The 20,742-nt window shown below is 38.5% G+C and overlaps 1 protein-coding gene across 3 annotated transcripts in view; it reads left to right on the top strand.

Moving 5' to 3' along the window:
* Positions 1 to 20,742, top strand: part of NELL2 (NEL-like 2 (chicken)) — a 646,329-nt gene that overhangs the window by 292,162 nt on the left and 333,425 nt on the right. For all 3 annotated transcript variants that reach the window (XM_006865319.1, XM_006865320.1, XM_006865318.1), the window contains 2 exons: positions 4,807 to 4,898; positions 9,318 to 9,420. In XM_006865319.1, coding sequence (XP_006865381.1) covers positions 4,807 to 4,898; positions 9,318 to 9,420 — 195 coding nt within the window. The remainder of the gene's footprint in view (positions 1 to 4,806; positions 4,899 to 9,317; positions 9,421 to 20,742) is intronic.

Here is a 20,742-nt window from a genome sequence, read left to right as displayed (position 1 = left end):
ACTCTTGACCACAGGGTCAGGTTGAACCCTAAGGTCAGCGGTTCAAATCCGCCAGCCACCTACTCGACAGTACTTAACAACATAGGGTTTCTGAAGCTGTAAATCTCTACAGGAGCAGAAAGCCTCATTTTTCTCCCGTGGAGCAACTGGTAGATTTGAACTGCTGACCATGTGTTAGCAGCTGTGCTTGTAATCCTTTACACCTCCTGTCCTTGTTGTTGCTGTTAAGTGCTGTGGAGTCAGTTCAGACTCAGTGATCCTGTACAGGGTTTCTGAGGAGTGGCTGGTGAGTTCAAGGTGCAGTTCAAACTGACCTTGTAGTCCAGCACATGAACCCACAGCGCCACACAAGGACTCCTGTCCTTAGCTCTAGGAATTGATGACTTCTACAGTTGCTTCAGTCTCCATCCTTCACCAGCTATTGTTTGTTCCCTTAACTTTCACCCAGCTATCTCCTGCCAGTTCATAAGGGTTAATTCCTCAATTTCAAAATTTCAGTTTGACTTTCATTATAGTTGTTCTGGTTACATGCTGTCAAGTCATTTCTGACTCATAATGACCCTGGATAAGGTTTCCGAGAAGTGGCTGATGAGTTTAAATGCTGAACTTTTGTGTAGCACTCCAGTGCTTATCTTACACACCACACCAGGACTGTTTTATAGTTGTTGTTGTTAAATGTCATAAAGTCTGTTCCAACTCATTGAAATCCTGTATAGGGTTTCCAAAGAGTGGCTGGTGGGTTTGAACCGCCAACATTGTGTTAGCAGACCAGTACTTATCTTATCGTACAGTACCACACCAGGACTCCTTTATAATTGTTTTTAAGTGCCATTGAGTCTATTCTGAATTTATCCTACTTATCTTAAACCGCCACATCAGGAGTCTACTTGTATATATATGTCTACAGAATATAATAGTGAAGACATGTGACTTTTGAATTCCTTTACCTAATCCCGACAAGTACTGAAACTCCCAGTGTAGCACTGTAGGATAAGCACTGGACTGTGAATAACAAGGGTGGGGGTTCAAACCCACTAACTACTCATTGGAAACCCTATATAAGGTCTCTATGAGTCAGAACCACTCAAAGCACTTAACAACAACAATCCCTGTACTTAACAGAGTTTTTGTTACAGAAATGTGCTAGGAGCTTAATAAACAGTTGTTAAACATACGAATAGGTTAACATGATGATGACACCTTCAATTTGCTCCTGTCATTCTAATAATATTTTCAGGGATTTTGAAATTGTGAATTTCAGCAATAGTTTTGGCTTTTCTGAGTGTCTTAATGATTTCTTTTCCTTAGAAGGAAGAGTGGAGGCAAGGCATACTCTGCTAGTATTGCTGATTAGCATTATTCATGGAAAACATCAGACTTGTGGAGAATCACACAAAAAGAAATGAGGCAAAAGTCACTTATTTTGGGTTGTACCTAAGCCAAGTTCACCCTGTTAGTGCTCAGTACTAGAAAGAGAATGAGACAATTGTGATCTCATTCATTTTTGTGCTTTTTGCTTCTCTGCCAAGCTCCATTTGGTGCCCTATTGTCCCACAAGTTACCCATTTGAGTCTTTTGAATTAAGAGTTTGGAGCAGAAGGTCCATCTGCTCTGCATGAATATTAAATTATCATCAGACGTTGTCTAAGGAGAGTTTACCCTTGTGGTTCCTTTTTTTTTTTTTTAGCAGTGCTCTTTTCCTTTGTTATAAGAAAGTGTCAGGTTTTGTTTTTTGATTTTTCTCTTCAGCATACCCTTAGACATAAATAGGTTGCAGTTATCAAGCCATATGATATAATAGACCTAGAAACCACTGTATGGCAGGTGCTGAAGTGAAGTAAGAAGGTTTTGTTTGTTCTCATTATCTTATAAAGTGTAGCACTTACTAGGTGTAATTGAACATTCAGTATGCCAGATCTTGGTATTTTGAGGTTACTGGACCACAGAAGAAACAAGAAAGCACACTTTAAATATCCATGCTGGAGACACATATTTTACAATCAGGCAGGCTCAGTAAATAAGTAAATGCACACGGTATTTTAATTCACAGTATTAGAGAGAGCATACAATTGGCAAATTGGTCTCACTTTGAATAGTCGTAAGTGAGCAAGTTCTAGCCAACAAGTAAGTTGTATTCTTTTCCAGCAAACTCCAAAGAATTAAAATCAGTTTTATGTTAGATTATGCTATATAGTAACATTTGTTAGTAAAAGCTGAGTAAGGAGATCCATTGAAGGATGACATTTAAAAATGTGCATGCTTTCCATTATTTAAATGTGAAGTTTTAGATAGTTATTTTTTCAGTAAAGGTAAACGTTAGGTTATACTTAAGATGTGCATATATAAGCCCCATATATAAGATGTGCATATTGAAGCCTCATGTATAAAGGGGCTTCAAAAACTGGAACAACACCATTATCTTTTAATTACATTTTTCCATGAACTTTTTGAAGTTCCTTCATATATTTATAATATGACCAATAAAAGTGTGTCTAATTTTTTATTACTGTCTGGCAAGTTGATGCTTTTAAAGGTAACGGGAAGATAAAAATTGCAAAGAGGCAAAGATTTCCTTCTAATTCATGTCTTAAAATAAAAGGACATGTACACATGAAGTTTGTAAGATACGGATGTTGTTGTTGTTAAGTGCTATGGAGTAACTTCCGACTCATAGTGACCCAGTATAGGGTTTCCATGGAGTGACTGGTGGGTTTGAACTGCTGACCTTGCAGTCCAGAGTATGATTCTGCAGCACCACACCAGGACTAAATAACAAATGTATTTAGTAGCGTTAGAACAAACTGCCTTAGTCTGTTCAGGTTCCTGTATAAGAAGCTCACTATTATTGGTGTTTTAAAGTAATTAATAGCTCAGGATGGATCTAAATGCTACGCTTCTCTGAAGCATCTACCATATTGTGTGTATTTTCAAAGAAAAACTTAAAAAAAGTATGGAAACAGAAGTTGTTAATTCAGGGTCTTGAAAGGAGCCAAAGCTGTAGGAGTCTTAAAGGTTATGCTGCATTAGCTTCAGGGTAAATCTGTCTTTTTTTAGATAATGTGTCAACATGAGTATGTGAAACTATTTGAAAACAAAGACTTTCTATGGTTTAAACATTTGTGTGAATGGTAAATACCTTACACAATTCAGAGAGAAATGTTTGTGATACTCTGTATGCATTTTCATTGGTGTGGTACTCCAGGATGAGCACTGGACTACAGGTCAGTTTGAACCACAGTCAGCAGCTGCTTCTCAGAAAGCCCATGTAGGGTTGCTATGAGTTGGAACTGACAGGACAGCATTTAACAACAGCAACGCACTTTCACTGGAGTCCAGGTGTGGCTCTGTAGGGTAAACATTGACCTGATGACCACAAGGTCAGCCACCAGTCTCTGCTAGGAAACCTGGTACAGGGTCACTGTGCGCGGGAACTGGCTCGATGGTACTTTACCAACAACAACTGCAATATACATTTCACTAATTAGAATTACATTTTTCACACTAAGTCTGAGGCTATATCTTAAAATTTTATGTAATTGGAATGGAAGCAAGTCAGGGCCAGATAAAGAATTTTCAACATCCTAAAGAGGATGTTCTAACACATATGTGGTGAGCTGTGTATGATAAATGGTTCATGTGCTAGGCTGCTCTCTGAAAGGTTGGAGATTTCAGCCCACCCAGAGGCACTTTAAAGAAAAGGCCTGGCATCGTGCATCCAAAAAACCAGCCTCTGAAAACCTTATGGACCATAATTCTACTCTGACACATGGGGTTGTCGTGAGTCACAAGACAACCCCAAGCTTAAAAGACTAACAAAAACTAATTCTATTGCTGTTAAGTTGAGTTGGACACATAGGAACCTTATAGGATGCGCTACAGAAATCATTACACAAGTAATATTCTCTCACAGAGCTACTTGTGGTTTAGAACCACCAACCTTTCGGTTAGAAGATGAGTGATTAACTATTGTGCCACCAGGCTCCTTAACTCATATGTGTTCTTGTTAACCCTGTATAGGGTTTCTGAGACTATAAATCTTTGTGGGAGCAGAAAACCTCATTTTTCTCCCGAGATACAACTGGTGGTCTCAAACCACTGCCTTGTGGTTTACAGTCCAGTAGAGCTAACCTACAGAGCCATCATAGTCTCTAACACATAGATACCTGCATATACAATAATAATAAGCTATAAAGCACAACACTTTCAAGTAGGTTGAATTCAAAGTAGCTTCTTCCTAGTTTTCTGTTTTTAAAATTCTGTAATGGTACATCAAAAATGAACTTTTTTTCCTATTTATTTTGACCCTGTCTATTGCTGCCCTGAGTTTTGGTGGCAGACTGGGGTCAATGTTGGGCTGCTAACTGAAAGGTCTATAGTTCAAACCCACTAGCTGCTCCATGAGAGAAAGATGAGGCTATCTGTTTCTGTAAAGATTTACAGCCTTGAAAACCCTTTGAAGTAGTCCTCCTCTGCCCAAAAGAGTGTATAGGAATCAGAATCAACTCAGGGGCAGTGAGTTTTTTAAGCACCTGTTTAATATGCTATTGGGAGTAGGTCCTCAGGGGGACCTATTTGGAATCACTCTTTAGAGTCTAATTGTTACCATTTTACATCTTATTTTGCTCTCTGAACTTAATGGGCAGTAACTTCTGAATCTTCACGTGCCTCACGGTAGGTTGAATTTAAGTTTATAGATATCCAGACTCCTTGGAAAAGTATGTGAACGTGTGCAGTACTGTTATAAATGTTCTAAATGCCTGTATACTACTTTTTCTAATAAAAATATGTATTCTTTTTATCCTAAAGCAATATGCCAGTTTCAAGGACGAAACTACTTTGAAGGAGAAAGAAATACTGTCTATTCCTTGTCTGGAGTCTGTGTTCTCTATGAGTGCAAGGTAAGGAAACTCCTTATGGGTCCTTCAGAATTGTTTCCATTACATAAAAACGGTAACATGTTCTGTGAAATCTTACCCTTGTAATACGTTCAGATTTTTAGGCACAGAAATTTTAAAGTATTAGCTGTAATACAAATGTAAAGAAATCCCCATTCTTTTTACAAACTTGTAAATAAATTGTTGAATCATTTCCCAATGATTAAAAATTCTCTTTTGTTTGAAGTGTTAAAGTTTTCTAAAGTTATCTTACATTTTCCGAATTCAGAGAAGCTCCTTGTTTGTAGCTGTGATGCAGTTACACTTAGCTCATTGCCACGCAGTGTTTTGACCCATGTGGGAAATAAACACTCAGTTCAATTAAAATATAAAACTTACCCAATAAAAAGTAGTTACTGAATTGGAGTATTTTAAATGATTTGAAGGAGGAATTCCTCACAGAGATTTCCTTGCCTTGATCTCTCTTTGGCTTTTTAGAACTTTTTATTGTGCAAGTTTACCCAGAAAATCGGTTTTCTATTCAACAATTCATGCACACTGTGTTTGGTACCATTATTTGCATTCCCCACAATGTAACAACACACTTTTCACTTCTAGTTTTTGTCTGTCCTTCTTTACTGTCCCTTCCTGCATTCTGAACTTTATCCCTGGCCAAATGCTGTCCTTTTGATCTCTTTTAGTTAAATAATGACACCTTCCTGGTATAAATGTTCCTCTTATGTTGGTGGAAGTATGCCGTGGAGTCGATTCTGACTCATAGCAACCCTGTATAGTGTTTCCGAGGCTGTAAATCTTTACGGGAGCAGAAAGCCTCCTCTTTCTCCTGCGGAACAGCTGGTAGTTTCAAACTGCTGACCTTGAGGTTAACAACCTGACTCACAACCTCTACACTACCAGAGCTCCTGTTCTTCTTATACTCCTATCTACTGTTTGATTCAAAGTTGCTCTGAAAGGAAGAATTTAGTTCTAGGTTTGCAGAATGTCTAAGGGCCATGGTCTTTTGACATATGCTTCTGAAACAAATGTGATTCCTTTGAACTCTACTGTTTGACCTGCTTATTTAAAAATCAATAGGAGTCCTGGTGTGGCACTGTGGGTTAATGTGCTGGACTGCAAAGCTGGTCTGAACTGCAAGGTCAGTGGTTCACGCTCACCAGCTGCTGCTTGGAAACTCTATACAGGGTCACTATGAGTCGAAAGTGATTCGACAACACTTAACAACAACAAAAACATGAATCAAAACTGACTCCAAAGCACATAACCCCCCCCCCCCCCAACTCTATGATATAGGTTACCATCTTAAGGATAAAATAGCTGAGGCATATTATTGTTAAGTGCTGCCAAGTCAATTCCCACCCATAGAGACCCTGTATAGGGTTTCCAAGGAGCAGCTAGTGAGCTTGAACCATCGACCTTGCAGTTCAAACAACTTTGCAGTCTGACACATTTTGTTGAACTTCAAGGTATATTTTTCCCTTTCAGCAGCCCTACACCAAAACTGTTTTGAGTAGAGTTGCATTGCAATCCAGTGCTTTCCGTACAGCACCATACAAGGAACTCCCACAGTGACTGAAAGGAAAATTTAAAAGTGAAATCTTGTAAGTCCAAAATGAGAAAAAGGAATCAGAGAAAAATTGTTTCAGGAAGATAAACATTTTGTCTGATAATTTCTAATGGCAAACTGTTATTCTAAAGTAACAGCTGTAAATTTAAAAATCTAGGGGGCATTTGAAATTTCTCTATTTAAATGTTTATATATATGTGTGTATATAAATATACTTCAGATATATAGCTTTTATGTGAATACAGTGTGTCAATAATACTGGTAACTATGATACAGAAATTTACTGGGATAAGTGTTTATTTGATTTCAAAGTAGATAAAAGTCGGAACCAACTCCATGGTACTTAACAACAACAATAAAGTTATTTGATTTCAATTTAGTATTGACTATATGTAGCCAGGAGTATATAGCGTAGTGGTTATGAATCCGGCTGCTAATCTCACGGTCAGCAGTTCTGAACTACCAGCTGTTCCATGGGAGAAAGATGGGGCTTACTGCTCCTGTAAAGATTTACAGCCTCAGAAATCCTGTACAGGGTGGCTATGAGTCAGATTCCACGGCACATAACAACAACAAGGCACTGTGGTTTAATGCACTGGACTGCAAAGTCGTATGAACCACAAGGTCAGCAGTTCAAGATCACCAGCCGCTCCTTGGAAACAGGGTCACTATGGGTTGAAACTGACTTGATGGCACTTAACAGCAACAACATACATAGCTAGTGGAGTCCTGGTGTGGTGCTGTAGGATAAGCACTCAACCTCAAGGTCAGTTAGAACCACAAGGTCGGTGGTTCACTCACCAGCCGCTCAACAACACTTAACAACAACCACAACAATATGTAGCTAGCAGTGTAGGTACGCAGTAAATATTTGATGAATGAGTGAATGTTACTTTGTATTCGCTCAAACAAAAGTCACAATTTCCTGCTCTCTGGTATAGAACTGCCCAGTAGGAATATGATACAAGCCATCTATGTAATTTTTACTGAGCTGTAATGTCTATATTTAAACTTATATATGAATAACATTATAATTATGACATGTAATTAATGTTTAATAATTAATGAAATAATTTGTGTTGTTTTATTGTATAAGTCATCAAAATCTTGTGTGCCTTATACACTTACATGTGCTTAAGAACCATCTGTAACTAATGTCTACTGATGGGCAACATTACATATTATCATAAGCTGCTGTAAAATTATCAAGTGATTTTCTAACATTAAGGACTTCTATTGTTTCTTCTGTGTTTTAGACCATAGTCTAGTTTTATAATTTTATGTAGTGGACAGCTTTCACTCTTTCTTTCTCTGGACCATTAATTTTGGTCCCTGTGCTCTCCTTTTTATTGGCTTTAAAAATGTGTCTTGGAAGTCTTTGAGTTCAGCAGACACAGAGATTCCCAGATAAGATATTACTGTCAAACCAAAGCATTTGACTCCAGTTTACAGAGGAGGGGCAGAGGGAGGCACTTGCCTGTAGGCACTGGTCAGAAGGGGTGCCAGATGAGGTTAGCATGAATCTACCCTCTACCTCTACCCCTCTCACACCCTCCTCTACATGAAGCCTTTGGGAAGACAGTGAGAGGATTAGGAATGCACTGAAGTAGGGGATTAGGAGGCACCCAGAAAATTAGAGGAGTTGGGAGAATACAAATTTAGAGATTGCCCCTGGGCGCTAGTTACCCTCATTAAACCTCTGACACTGTATCCATGTCTTCTGCCACTCTCTGTATTAGAGACTATAACTCAGAAAAAAATCTTTTATAAAAGTAAGCCAGAAAACAGGCCGATGCATGAAAACCGTATGTGATAGGAATGACATCCAAAAAAATCTAAACTATTCAATCTATAGTCAAAATAGAAGCCTGCAAGTTCCAAGAGTTAGTTCATTACTTATGTACTGCAAGCAATAACATAGTATAGTTAATGACCTTTGTTCTAAAAATAATGGAGATTGATAATATAGAAGTCAATTGTTTGCTTCTAGGTCAGGGGGTTGTATAGTTAGTCATATATATGTTTTTTTTTGGGGTGGGGCAGTTTCTTTTTGAGAAGGATTTTATCTATTCTTGGTTGCTAAAGCTATAATGATTTTACAGTGGCCTATTTATTTGTTCAGTACTTTTTTTGAGTGCCAACTATATGCCAGAAAATGTGCTAGGCGTTCATTCACCAGGGAGACATGGACCCTGCGCACATTTCCCCTAGTATTCCTTACCTATGAGAATCACCTGTGAAAATCTCTTTATAATAGTTTATAAAACTTTGAAATGATCACGTTTAAGAACTTTAGTTTTTGTCTATTGTTTTGGATTTTTTTTTATCCTCAGAATAAATTGTACATCTAATTCAAGCTATATTTTTGCTACAATTAACATCTGGATTTGCAAATGTGTGTCAAACCAACAGAACTTTCCAGGATTTTCAAGATGCTTGGCAAATTGTAGACTGGACTGCAGCAGTATACTCTGATTCCCAGTTCTGCTTGTCCATTTTGGAAGACATTCTAGTTGTGCTTTCATTTTAGGAGTACACCTTTGGCCTGTACAGAAGTTCTGAGAATTAAAATAGTTTCTCCTATAAAAGATGTTGGTAAGGTGGAGGGTCAGAGAAAAAGAGGAAGACCCCCCAATGAGATGGATTGGCCAAGTGGCAGTATTGATGGACTCAAGCATGGCAACAGTAGTGAGGTTGGCCCAGGGTCAGGCAGTGTTTCATTCTGCTGTGCATAAGGTCTCTATGAGTCAGTACTGACTTGCTGGCACCTAACAACAACAACAAAGATGTTGGAACTGGAAAAGTATTAAGAACTCTAACTAAGAAGATTGAAATATGTCTATTTTGTTGTCCAATAGGACCAGACCATGAAGCTTATTGAGAGTTCAGGCTGTCCAGCTTTGGATTGTCCAGAGTCTCAACAGATTACCTTGTCTCATAGCTGTTGCAAAGTTTGTAAAGGTAAGATGTCTTTTATTTATTTGCAGAATATATGTGCATTTCATGGGTCATTGGTGGTTCATTGGTGGAATTCTCACTTTTATGTGCGTGCCTAGGGTTCAATTCGCAGCCAAAGAACCTCATATATTGTCACCACCTGTCTCTCAATGGACGTTTGCATGTTACTATGATGCTGAACAGGTTTCAGTGGTACTTCCAGAAAAGGAAAGATTAGGAAGAGAAGACTGGCAATCTACTTGTGAAAATCTATGAATGAAAACCTAATGGATCACTATTATCTGATAACATTGTTCATGGGGTTGCTGTGGGATTGACATCAGAGCAGCTAACAGCAACAGCTTGTGCATGAGTCATTCTAGGCAGCTGGAACAATTGACATTAAAATAGAAATTTCTATATGCAAGTTATTTAAAAAAATTAGTAATGTTCCCCTAAAGGTATTCCTAATTGCTTAATTTTGTCAGTTGGGTCAGGCTTACAGTAGTTTTGTTGTTGTTGTTGTTAAGTGCATAGGGTTTCCAAGGAGCAACTAGTTTGTTTCTACCACCAACCTTGTGATTTGCAGTCCAGTGGTTTTCTTACAGTGCCACACCAGGAGTCAGTGAAGTAGTTAGTGAAGTTTATTGCATTGAATTTAAACTTACGTGGTCCATTTCTGCTAGGTACCTTGTACCTCTTTCAAGCTCTGGATCTCTGCACTGCTATTCTCTGTGTGCTTGGTCTGAGTAAGCACAACATTGCTGAAGCCAGTTATCAACAATGCTGCTATTTTATTGACAGTCACTGTTGCGTGGCAACCGTTTTTGGTTTGCTATTCATTTCTTCTCTATTATCTGTCATACTTTCCACTGTGACTACTTCAAACCCTCTTTTTTCAATTCAACTCTCCCTTTGTTGTTGTTGTTATGTGCCGTGGAGTCGGTTCCGACTCATAGTGACCCTGCACAGGGTTTCCGAGGCTGTAAATCTTTACAAGAGCAGAAAGCCTCATCTTTCTCCCATGAAACAGCTGGTAGTTTCGAACTGCTGGCCCTGAGGTTTGCAGCCTGATTCGTAACCACTATGCTACCAACTCTCCTTTACTCATAACCTATTTGTCTGCTGAGAAGATAGCAGCCATCAGACATGCATTGCTTAATCTGTGTAACTTCTAGGTTGATAGGCTTAGGATCAATAAGTAGAAGGTATTTATTTTTTTAGTTCAAAATAAGAAAACATTAACATTAGAGGTAGTCAGAAATGTAATGGGTCACCTCAGGAGGCAGAAGATATCTATCATTAAAGGTACTTGAGATCGATATTTTATTATAGGTTAAAGTATTGAAATAAAGATTTAGTACATCTACTCTTCACATACTGACATGGTAAGGTTCCAAAGACCAGATCCCTATATGAAAATTGAGGATGACCAAATCACATTACAAAATTTGAGTGACAGGAGCTCAGAAGGGGATTCTTCTATGGCTTTTTATCTAAATAGCTTCCTCCCCATACACTCATTCGTTGTGGTTCTCATTCATTTTCCCTACTATGTTTCCTTCAAAAGCTATTCTTATACCCCTTGCCACACACACACTCCTAACATATTTGCCAATGTTCTCTTAGCACCTGTTAGCCCACAACAACAGAGCTAATGTCTACCATTTCTGCTTTGTTCACCACTGGATAACCAGAATGGTACCTTGGATATAGGAACTTGATAAATGGATATCTGTAGATATTTGGGTTCATTAAATCCTGCAAGAAATAATTATTGAGTAGCCAAGAACATTAAAACACATCACAAGGAATTTTTACAATAAAAAAAGAGTCATAGGTAGACACACAAGTTGAACAGGTGTGGGAAAGTGATGAATAGGACTACACCCACAAATATGTGTATTTTTCTACACATGTTATTTAAATATTCTGTAAATGTATGGGGCAAAGCTAGGAAAACTTCTTAGTCATAACGAGAAACCTTGAAGGAATGAGTTGTTGGACCTGCTTGAACTGGGAGCTGAAAACCATACTCTCAGAACTGAGACACCAAGGTCAATTGGCATAAATATTGTGAAGTAGTCACAGTGGAAAGTATGACAGATAATAGAGAAGAAATTAATAGCAAACCAAAAAATAAAGACAATGTTCTATGTCTATTGGCAAATATTAGCTGGAGTCTTTAAAGCTTGTGAACTGCCATCTCAGATGCAACTATTGGTCTCTCCCCATACCAAGCAAACAAGAGTGAAGTAAATGAAAGGCACATGGAAACAATTGAACTACAGAGGATTATTGGGCTACATGATCCCCCATCTCCAAGACCCTGGACCAGAAGAACTAGATGGTATCTGGCTACTACTGCCAACCTCTCTGAAACAGATCACAGTAGGAGGTCCTGGGTAAGGTAGGAAAGAAATATGGAACAAAACTCAGAATAATTAAAAGAAAAAAGAATAAGTTTACAGGTACTGAACTCATCCCTCTGGCTCAACTCTCAGCCAAACAATAGACAGGCTGAAAAGGTAAACAGCACCAGGAAGGTATGCACTTCTTAGAACAGTCACCTATAGGAGACCAAAAGGGAAGCATCTGCCTAGAGATAAAGCTCATAAGGCAGGAAGCAATGGAGAAGAACAAATGGAGCCAGGAACTCAGGGAGGATGTGGGAAGAGTGCTGTTATATCATGGGGATTGCAACCAATATTATAAAAATAAATATGCATGAATTGCTGAATGGAAAATGAATGTGCCCTGTAAACTTTTGCCCAAATCACACACAAAAAAAATATAGTGTGGGTTGTTATATATGTGTATACTTATGGGTATTATAGAAAAAATTAAGAAGTTATACATACCTTAGCTAGTTGTGGTACAGTGAAATATGGGTCTTCTACTCTGGTCCTCATAACTCCCACCAAACAATTGGGTATGATCATGCAAATAGGCTATATGGGACTATAATGTGGGGATTGGTAAATTCTGTCATCAAGCTAAGTTTAAAAGAATCCATTTTAGAAGCAGAAACAGACGATCCAAGACCATCAAGAAAGATGAATCATGAATGAGTATGAGATCCCTGCCCAAAAATGTGACCTCTGGGCATTTACAGACAGCAATAAATGAGCTTTGTAACACATGTCTGAGCAAGGCAAAGACCATGAGACCATATGGCTGAGAGGCCAGAGACAAGACTGAGATGTACCTGTAATACAGTAAGAAGAGGCTTTCCTGACTGGAGAATGACTGTATCCTTAGTTTCTGATCCTGAATTGTTCTCTGTTCACTTCTTTAATAAGCCACACAATCATGAGTATTTTCTGTGAGTTCTGTGTGGACATAAGTAGTTCTTCACCAAATGAAGGTGTTTTCCCTCCTTTGTCACAACTAGTAACAGTGTTTGCCTGATTCTACTTAAGGAGAAGTTTAGGATATACTTTGGTGAGGATAACTGGAAGGCTAGATACAACTGGGGCTATTCCCTCTCCTTATAGTATCAGGGTGTTTCTTTGTGGTCTCTGCAAATGAACAGTCAGCTTTCTGAAATAGTGACCCAGAACTCTTTGCCTAGGTCTAAGACAAGCATTTCATCATTTCAGCCATACTACATTGGCCAAAGCCATCACAGGTCAGTCTAGATTAAAGTGTATGGGAAATAGGCCCATCATTGATAGGTGGAGTGATTAAAATTTGTAACCATTTTTAATCTACGTGAAGTGCCCAGGGACTACTCAGAAATTAGAGGAGTGAATCACCTTCAAGTTAGTCAAGGTTAAGTAGAACATGATTAGGGTAAGAAACTGTGTCAGGGGCTCTCAGAGGTTAAGAGAAGCATCATCACATCCACTTCTTGTTTCCCTGTTTTGTTTTTTTTTTTAAAAATACTATTTTATTGTGTTTTGGGTGAAAGTTTTCACTGAAAATTATGTTACCATTTCCACATATAGTTTAGTGACATTAGTTACATTTTTCACACTGTGTCAACATTCTCATTATTTCCACTCCGGTTGTTCAACGCCTAGTAATCTTGATTCCCTGATTCTTCATGCCATCTATCTTTGCTTTAGGGTAAAAATTTACTGGTTGTTCTCATAAAAATCATTTTTTTAAAAAAAAAAAGAGCTCTGCACTTATTGTTGATATTGTCTATTTTTATGCACTAGTCTGCTCTTTAGTTAAAAGGTGACCTCTGAAAGTAGTTTCAGTCCCAAGTTTAAAGGGTTTCTCAAGGCAACTGTCTAGAGAATTCCTCTAGTCTCTACTAGTCTAGTAATCAGCAAATTAGGCTTTTATTTTTAGGTCTTTCCCACCTATCAATGATATATTTCTCTCTCATTCAATCTGTGACCATCTATTGTGTCCCTGGTCAGTTATGGTAGCAGGACACCATCTAATGTTTCTGGTCTCAGGATAGATGAGGCCATGGTTCATGCAGGCCTGCAGAGTTATTTCTTCTTTGAGCCTTTGGTTTCCATCTTTCTTTTTTGCTCCAGATGAATAGAGACCAATAGTCATCTTAGATGACTGTTTGTAAGCTTTAAAGACCCCAGCTGCTACTCTCCAAACATGAACTATGTTATACCAATTGACTAAGTTTTCACGTGATGCTATGATTCTAAGCCCTCAAACACAGTAAGTCAATCCCACAAGGTTATGTTAGGGTTATCCAGGGAAGGTGGAAGGAGTACACTGAATAGAGTTACTGTACCAAAAAGAGTTGCTTGATATTCAACCATTTAGGAGCTAGAATGTGATCAAGAACTGAAGATATTGAAGGAAGAGCTACAAGCTGAACTAAAGTCACTGGTGAAAAAGTGCATCCCTGGAATTGGCAGAATACCATTTGAGATATTTCAAGGAATGGATGCAGTGCTAGAAATGCTCACTTTTCTATGACAAGAAATTTGTAAGACCTGGCCAGCTGACAGGAAGAGACACATTCTTATGCCAAGTACAGAAAAAGTTGATACAGTAGAATGTGAAAATCATAGAAAATTTTAATTTTGCTGAAGATAATTAAAAAATAGTTGCAATCACACAACAAGGAACTGCCAGAAATTCGAGATGGGTTCAGAAAAGAACATGGAACCAGGGATACTATTGCTGATGTCAGATGGATCTTGGCTGAAAACAGAGTTTAACAGAAAGTTGTTTACCTGTGTTTTATTGACTATTCAAATAATTCTATTGTATGGATCATAAAAAAAAAAAATATGGATGCCATTTTGAAGAATGGAAATTTCAGAACACTTAATTGTGCTCATGCAGAAGCTGTATATAGACAAAGAGACAGTTGTTTGAACATAACAAGGGAACACTGAATGGTTTAAAATCAGGAAAGGTGTGTGTCATGATTGTATCCTTTCACCATACTTATTCAATCTGTATGCTGACCAAATAATCCGAGGAGCTATATGAAAAAGAGCACAGCATCAGGATTGGTTGTAGACTCATCAACTGCGGTAGACAAGTAACACAACCTTGCTTGCTGGAAGCAAAGAGGATGTGAAGCATGTACTTATGAAAATCAAAGACTAAAGCCTTCAATGTGGATTATACCTCAACACAAAGGCACATCATGATAAACAGAGAAAAGATTTAATCTATAAAAATATTCATGTTACTTGGATTCACAGTCTACACCCATGGAAGGAGCAGTCAAAAAATAAAATGACATATTACATTGTGCAAAACTGCTGCAGCAAATCTGCTTCAAAATATCTCTTTGAAATGTCAAATAGCAAAGAAGTTACCTTGAGGTCTAAGGTGTGTCCGACCTAATCCATGGAGTTTTCATTTTCCTAATATACTTGGGGGAGTCCTGGTGTGATGTTGTGGGTTAATGCGTCAGACTGCAAAGCTGTTTGAACTGCAAGGTTGGTAGTTCAAGCTCACCAGCTGCTCCACAGAAACCCTATACAGGTTTCTCTATGGGTTGGAACCAACTCTATGGCACTTAACAACAACAACTATATATGAATTGATGTCCTTGAATTATGGTTTTGGCTAAGAAAATTGAATATAAAGTGGGCTGCCAGAAGAACCAATCTGTCTTGAAGTGCAGTCAGAATGCTCCTTGGAAGTGAGGATGGCAAGACATAACTTTGGACATGCTATCAGGAAGGTCCAGTCACTGGAGAAGGATATCTTGTTTGGTAAGTTAGAGGATCAGCTCGCAATGAGATGGAGTGACACAGTGGTTACAACAATGGGCTCAAACACATCAACTGTGAAGCTAGCACAGACTGGGCAGTGCTTTGTTCCTTGTACCTAGGGCTGCTATGAGATGGACCCAATTGAAAGGCACTTAAAAACAACAACATATTGGGGGTTCTCAAAAAAAATTGTAGAAAAGTTCCATTACCTTTTAATTCCATTTTTTCCCAGGGTTTCAGCAGAAATTTATTATTACTATTTTAACTTTTTTATTGTGAATTGAGTGAAGGTTTACAGACAAGATCATCAGTTTTGTATTCAACAGATAATGCACTTTGTCTCATCTCAATGATTGCAATCCCCTCCATAGAACAATAGTTACCACACTTCCTTCCTGTGGCTCCTATTTCTATTCTACCCACCTTTTCAACTTTGTTCTTAGATACATTGATTTTGAATGACTGCCCATGACATCATTTATAGTAGGTATATTTTACTAATGTTGTTGTTCCATCTTTATACCTATCTACTGCTTGGCTGAAAGTAGAGCCAACAGGGTGAGTTCCTTTCCATACCTGAAGGGTGATCAAGGTTCCTATTCTCAGATTCCTCCAGTGTCTTTCTGATCAGTAATCCTGGTTTTGTTTTGCTGTTTTAAAAATAATTTTGAATTTTGTTTCACATATTCTACCATTCTATCCAGGACATTCTAGTATGATTCTTTTCAGAGCAGTTGGTAGTGGTAGCTGGGCACCATCTAGTTCTGGTCTCATAGTCATGCAGACTGATGTTCCATTAGTTGGCTAGATTCATTGATTCAAAACATCTTCAATTCTTATCAGTCTTCTTTCTTCTGCACATGGAGAGACCAACTTTTTGAAGTCTCCTCATATGTATGCATATAGATGTATAGGAAGGTGTATACATGCATATATATGTATAGGAAGAATGTGTACACATGAGAAGACTTCAAAAAGTTAATGGGAAAATGTAATGAAAAGATAATGGAGTTTTTCCACAAACTTTTGAATCTCCCTATTTTATCACATACATATTTTTTGGTTGTTAGTGCTATTGTTGTAAAATTGTATATGTCGTAATATTTACTGAAAATGGTCCTTGTTCAAGAACAAGATAGATAGGGAAGCATGGAGGCAGGTTTGCATGGGCTAAATGGAACAGAGCTTAATAGTGATGCATGCTTAACCTTGGAACAACAGAGCTCAGTGATACAGGGATTGAGGATAGACTGAATGAGTAAAAGAGGGGAAATAATGTTAAGATACTTGACTGTCTTATGAATATTGGTTTTCCTTGCCTACTGCTGTAAAATAGACAATTAAGTGGGACAGAAAGGAATATCGGGAAATAAGATTACAGAAAGTTTATAAGCCCATCTTCAGCCTATAACTGATTGGCATACCTAAAAGGGGTTCTAGAACTTGCCCAGTGAAATAGGCTTCCTGTGGAGGCTTTGTAGTCTATAGGAATCCTGAGCCCCATCCAGAACTTTCTGAGGTAGGACATTCCCACTTGAAAGGACAAGCAGACCAGCCTGGAATATATAGAGGAATAGAAGATATTTCTTGAAAGAAAGACCAGTAGGAAAAATCCGAAACAAAAATGGCAGTTTGATTGGCTACTACAAGAACAAGTAAGTTGCTTGCTGCGGAGCCATCAAGGCAAATAATCAAGTCCCTTTGGGACAAACCCCCCCACCCCACTCCAAGAATGAGAGTCAGAGGGATCACATGAAGAGACATGTAAGCGTGCTGGCAACCATATTGGTCTCCTGGTGAGTGGAAGAGGGGAAAAGCAGCAATGAAGATATGGGCCAAGTTTGACCTCATTCCATAGACCTGAAGATGAGAGAGAGAAGAGAAGGGCTTGGTTGGTTGGTCCAAAGTGTGGTGAGACCTGTGGATTCCTGAGCCTGTGGAAAAGGACATAGCCACAAAGGACTGGGGGTGAGAGAAAAGCACCCAGCTGATGTGAAGTGAGGGGAGATGCACACGAACACCCGAAAAAGGAAACAAGTGTAAATTGCTACAGTTTGGGGAACTTGACCTATCCTAATGGATGTTGTTGTTGTTGTTGTTAAGTGCCGTCGAGTCGGATCCGAGCCATAGCGACCCTGTACAGGGTTTCCGAGGCTGTAAATCTTTACCGGAGCAGAATGCCTCATCTTTCTCCTGCGGAGCGGCTGGTAGTTTCGAACTGCTGGCCTTAAGGTTCGCAGCCCGATTCGTAACCACTACGCTACCAGAGAAAATACCAACTGAGAGGGAAGAAGTCTTCACATCCAAGATCAATCCTATCCCCGCTATATACAGGGTTGATGAAAACAGGCAACTTAGACACTGAATACCTAAAGTGTGAGGGTCTACAAAGGCATTAAGTGACTGACTTACAAGTTTTCAAGAGGGAGTTTAGTTTCAGAGTATGTAGGGAAAGGTGGAATCCCCACTGAATAGTTTTCATCTTGTTTAGATGGGTCTAATAAAAGGAGATGGGGATAAGATTCTTAGGATTCAGTAGTGAGTAATTGTTATCATGACTAATTGTGACTGTCACAACTGTTAATGTAGACGCTTTGTAACAAAAAGAGGAGAATAGCTAATCTTACAGTCCAGGAACAGAAAACCCTAGGACCATCAAGGGAGAAGAGCATGAGTGGAATGTGAAACCGTATCCAGGGAAGCAGTGACACCAGAGATGGAGACAGAGATGAAGGCATGGAGAAAGAGAGCAGCTGAGAACTTTAGACTCATGAAAAGAGAAAGGCTGTGAGATGCCAGGTGCTAGTGGCCAGTGGGGCAGGCTTGCAGAATGTGTCCTTTGGTTGTTTAAATTATTATATATTCCTGAGTGTTTTTGTGTACACCCACCCCCCACCGCCATCAAAAAATGAAAAAATAATTTAAAAAAAAAACGCAGAGGGAAAAGCAGCAAATTCTGTTGAATGAGGACGCACAGAGGAGAGTGTAATCATTGCAATGAAACGATGAATGTAAAACTGATGTTCCCCCATGTAAACTATCACTAAATTCACAATAAAAACTTAAGAAAAAAGAAAAATGCCCTTGTTCAAGTTGTGCAGACTTCATTGGCTCCATTTCTTTATAAGGGTACATGATAAATTATGAAAACAAAGTTGTTGTGGTGGTTAGGTGCGGTTGAGTTGGTTGCAACTCATAGTGACCCTATATAGGGATTCTGAGATTGTAAATGTATGTAGGAAGAGAAAGCCTCGTCTTTCTGCCTTGGAGCAGCTAGTGGGGTCGAACCACCACCCGTCTGGGTTTGCAGCTCAGTGTTTGTCCTATAGATCCACCATGCTTTACAAAAAGCAAGTTAGAAAATCTAGTTTAAAAAATTGTGTTATATTTAAATTGCTTGTTGTTATTGTTAAGTGCTGTCCAGTTGGTTCCGACTCATAGCGACCCTGTGTAAGGTTTGCGAGGAGCGACTGGTGAGTTTGAACCACTGACATTGTGGTTCAAACCAACCTTATGGTAGAGCACTTTTCCTACAGCACCACACCAGGATTCCTTAAATTTCTTATAGTTGTAAAAATTAATGTGCTAATATGGCAATTCAAAACCACATTGACAAAATACAACATGGTCCACGTTTCCTTCACCTGATATTCTGATACCATTATATGCGATGGAATATTGACATCACTACTTCAAAACAAAAAAACAACTTCTTGAGCAATTTGTTTTGTGTAGAGAGGATTGAAAATCACTGGTAAAGATAATACTCAAAATGAAACTGGACAAATTGGTTCTTGTTGAAACATTTAGCACCATTTGTGGTAAAGATTACTTCAATTTCTGAATTCAAGTATGCAGAATAAGCACATAAATTTTTCTGACATTCTCTGCCTTTATAACCAAAATAAAAACAAATCACTTTCTCAAGGCTTGCATTTTTAGTCCGAACTTACACAAATTCACTTATAAAAAAAATTAGCCTCTATTTTCCAGGCCTGCTTTTCTGGTGTTAAAGATGCTCTGTTCACTCAAGTATATAAGTGTAAGTTGTTCACAACATTGAGTAAATATCCCCTAAGGACAGAACATGAGAGTAAAGTGTTGACCTTGACATAAGAGGCTCTGCTAGTGGTCAGAAACCAAGCTGTGCACAGAAGTAAAGCTGCAAATCATTGGGCACCATATTAAAACCAACCAAGACTGTTTTCCAGGTACCCCTCAGCTGGCTATATTCTATGATACCAAGTCAGAAACAGAGTAGCAGGGTGTTTTCTCACTCCTTTCAAGACAGTGATACAGCTCTGTCTGTCCCAACTTCTGGATATAGTTTTCCAATTATTCAATGATCGCATTCATGATTCTTGCTTTTTTTGTGTGTATACCTATAACTCTGGTAGCATAGCAGTTACGAATCAGGCTGTGAACCGCAAGGTCAGCAGTTCAAAACTACCAGCTGTTCCGTGGGAGAAAGATGACTCTGCTCCTGTAAAGATTTACAGCCTCAGAAACCCTGTACAGTGTTGCTATGAGTCGGAACCGACTCCACGGCACATAACCACCACCAGTTATAACATCATTTAGTTACATTTTTTAAAATCTACTATTAGTGAACTCATTTTTAAAATTTTGTTTCATTCATAAGCAATGGCATCCATAAATAATGGAGTTATTTTGACTATGTATTTCTTCTGCACATTAAAAGAAACACATCACTGTTAGTATTTTATTTTTATGTTCATCCATGTATGTAAACCATACTTTTGGAGATCTTAGGATAATTTGACATATTCTAAAACAATATTGAAGTCCTGGTGTGGTGCTGTAGGATAAGCACTGGAACGCACGTCATTTGAATTGCAAGGTTGGAAGTTCAAACTCACCAGCTGCTCCTCAAAAACTTTATACAGGGTCGCTATGAATCATAACCAACTCAGTAACACCTAACAACAACAACAAAACGATACCAAATAAATTAGTATTCTTCTTTTTGGTGTAGGTGATTGACTGTTCAATCACCTACACCAAAAGCAATAAATGGACTATATTAAAGTTAGTCAAAAAAGTATTCCTACTTCGATACCAGTTCATAAATATATAGGTTTAGTCTAAACAAAATATGTTTAAACGTGTCTCTGCAATCAGTGTAACAGAGAATTTCCTCAGTAATGCATTTGTCTTAGTCTCCTTA

The sequence above is a fragment of the Chrysochloris asiatica genome, unplaced genomic scaffold, assembly GCF_000296735.1.
Source record: "Chrysochloris asiatica unplaced genomic scaffold, ChrAsi1.0 scaffold00077, whole genome shotgun sequence".
NCBI classification, from domain to species: domain Eukaryota; kingdom Metazoa; phylum Chordata; class Mammalia; order Afrosoricida; family Chrysochloridae; genus Chrysochloris; species Chrysochloris asiatica.
This window is presented reverse-complemented; position numbering and strand designations above follow the sequence as displayed.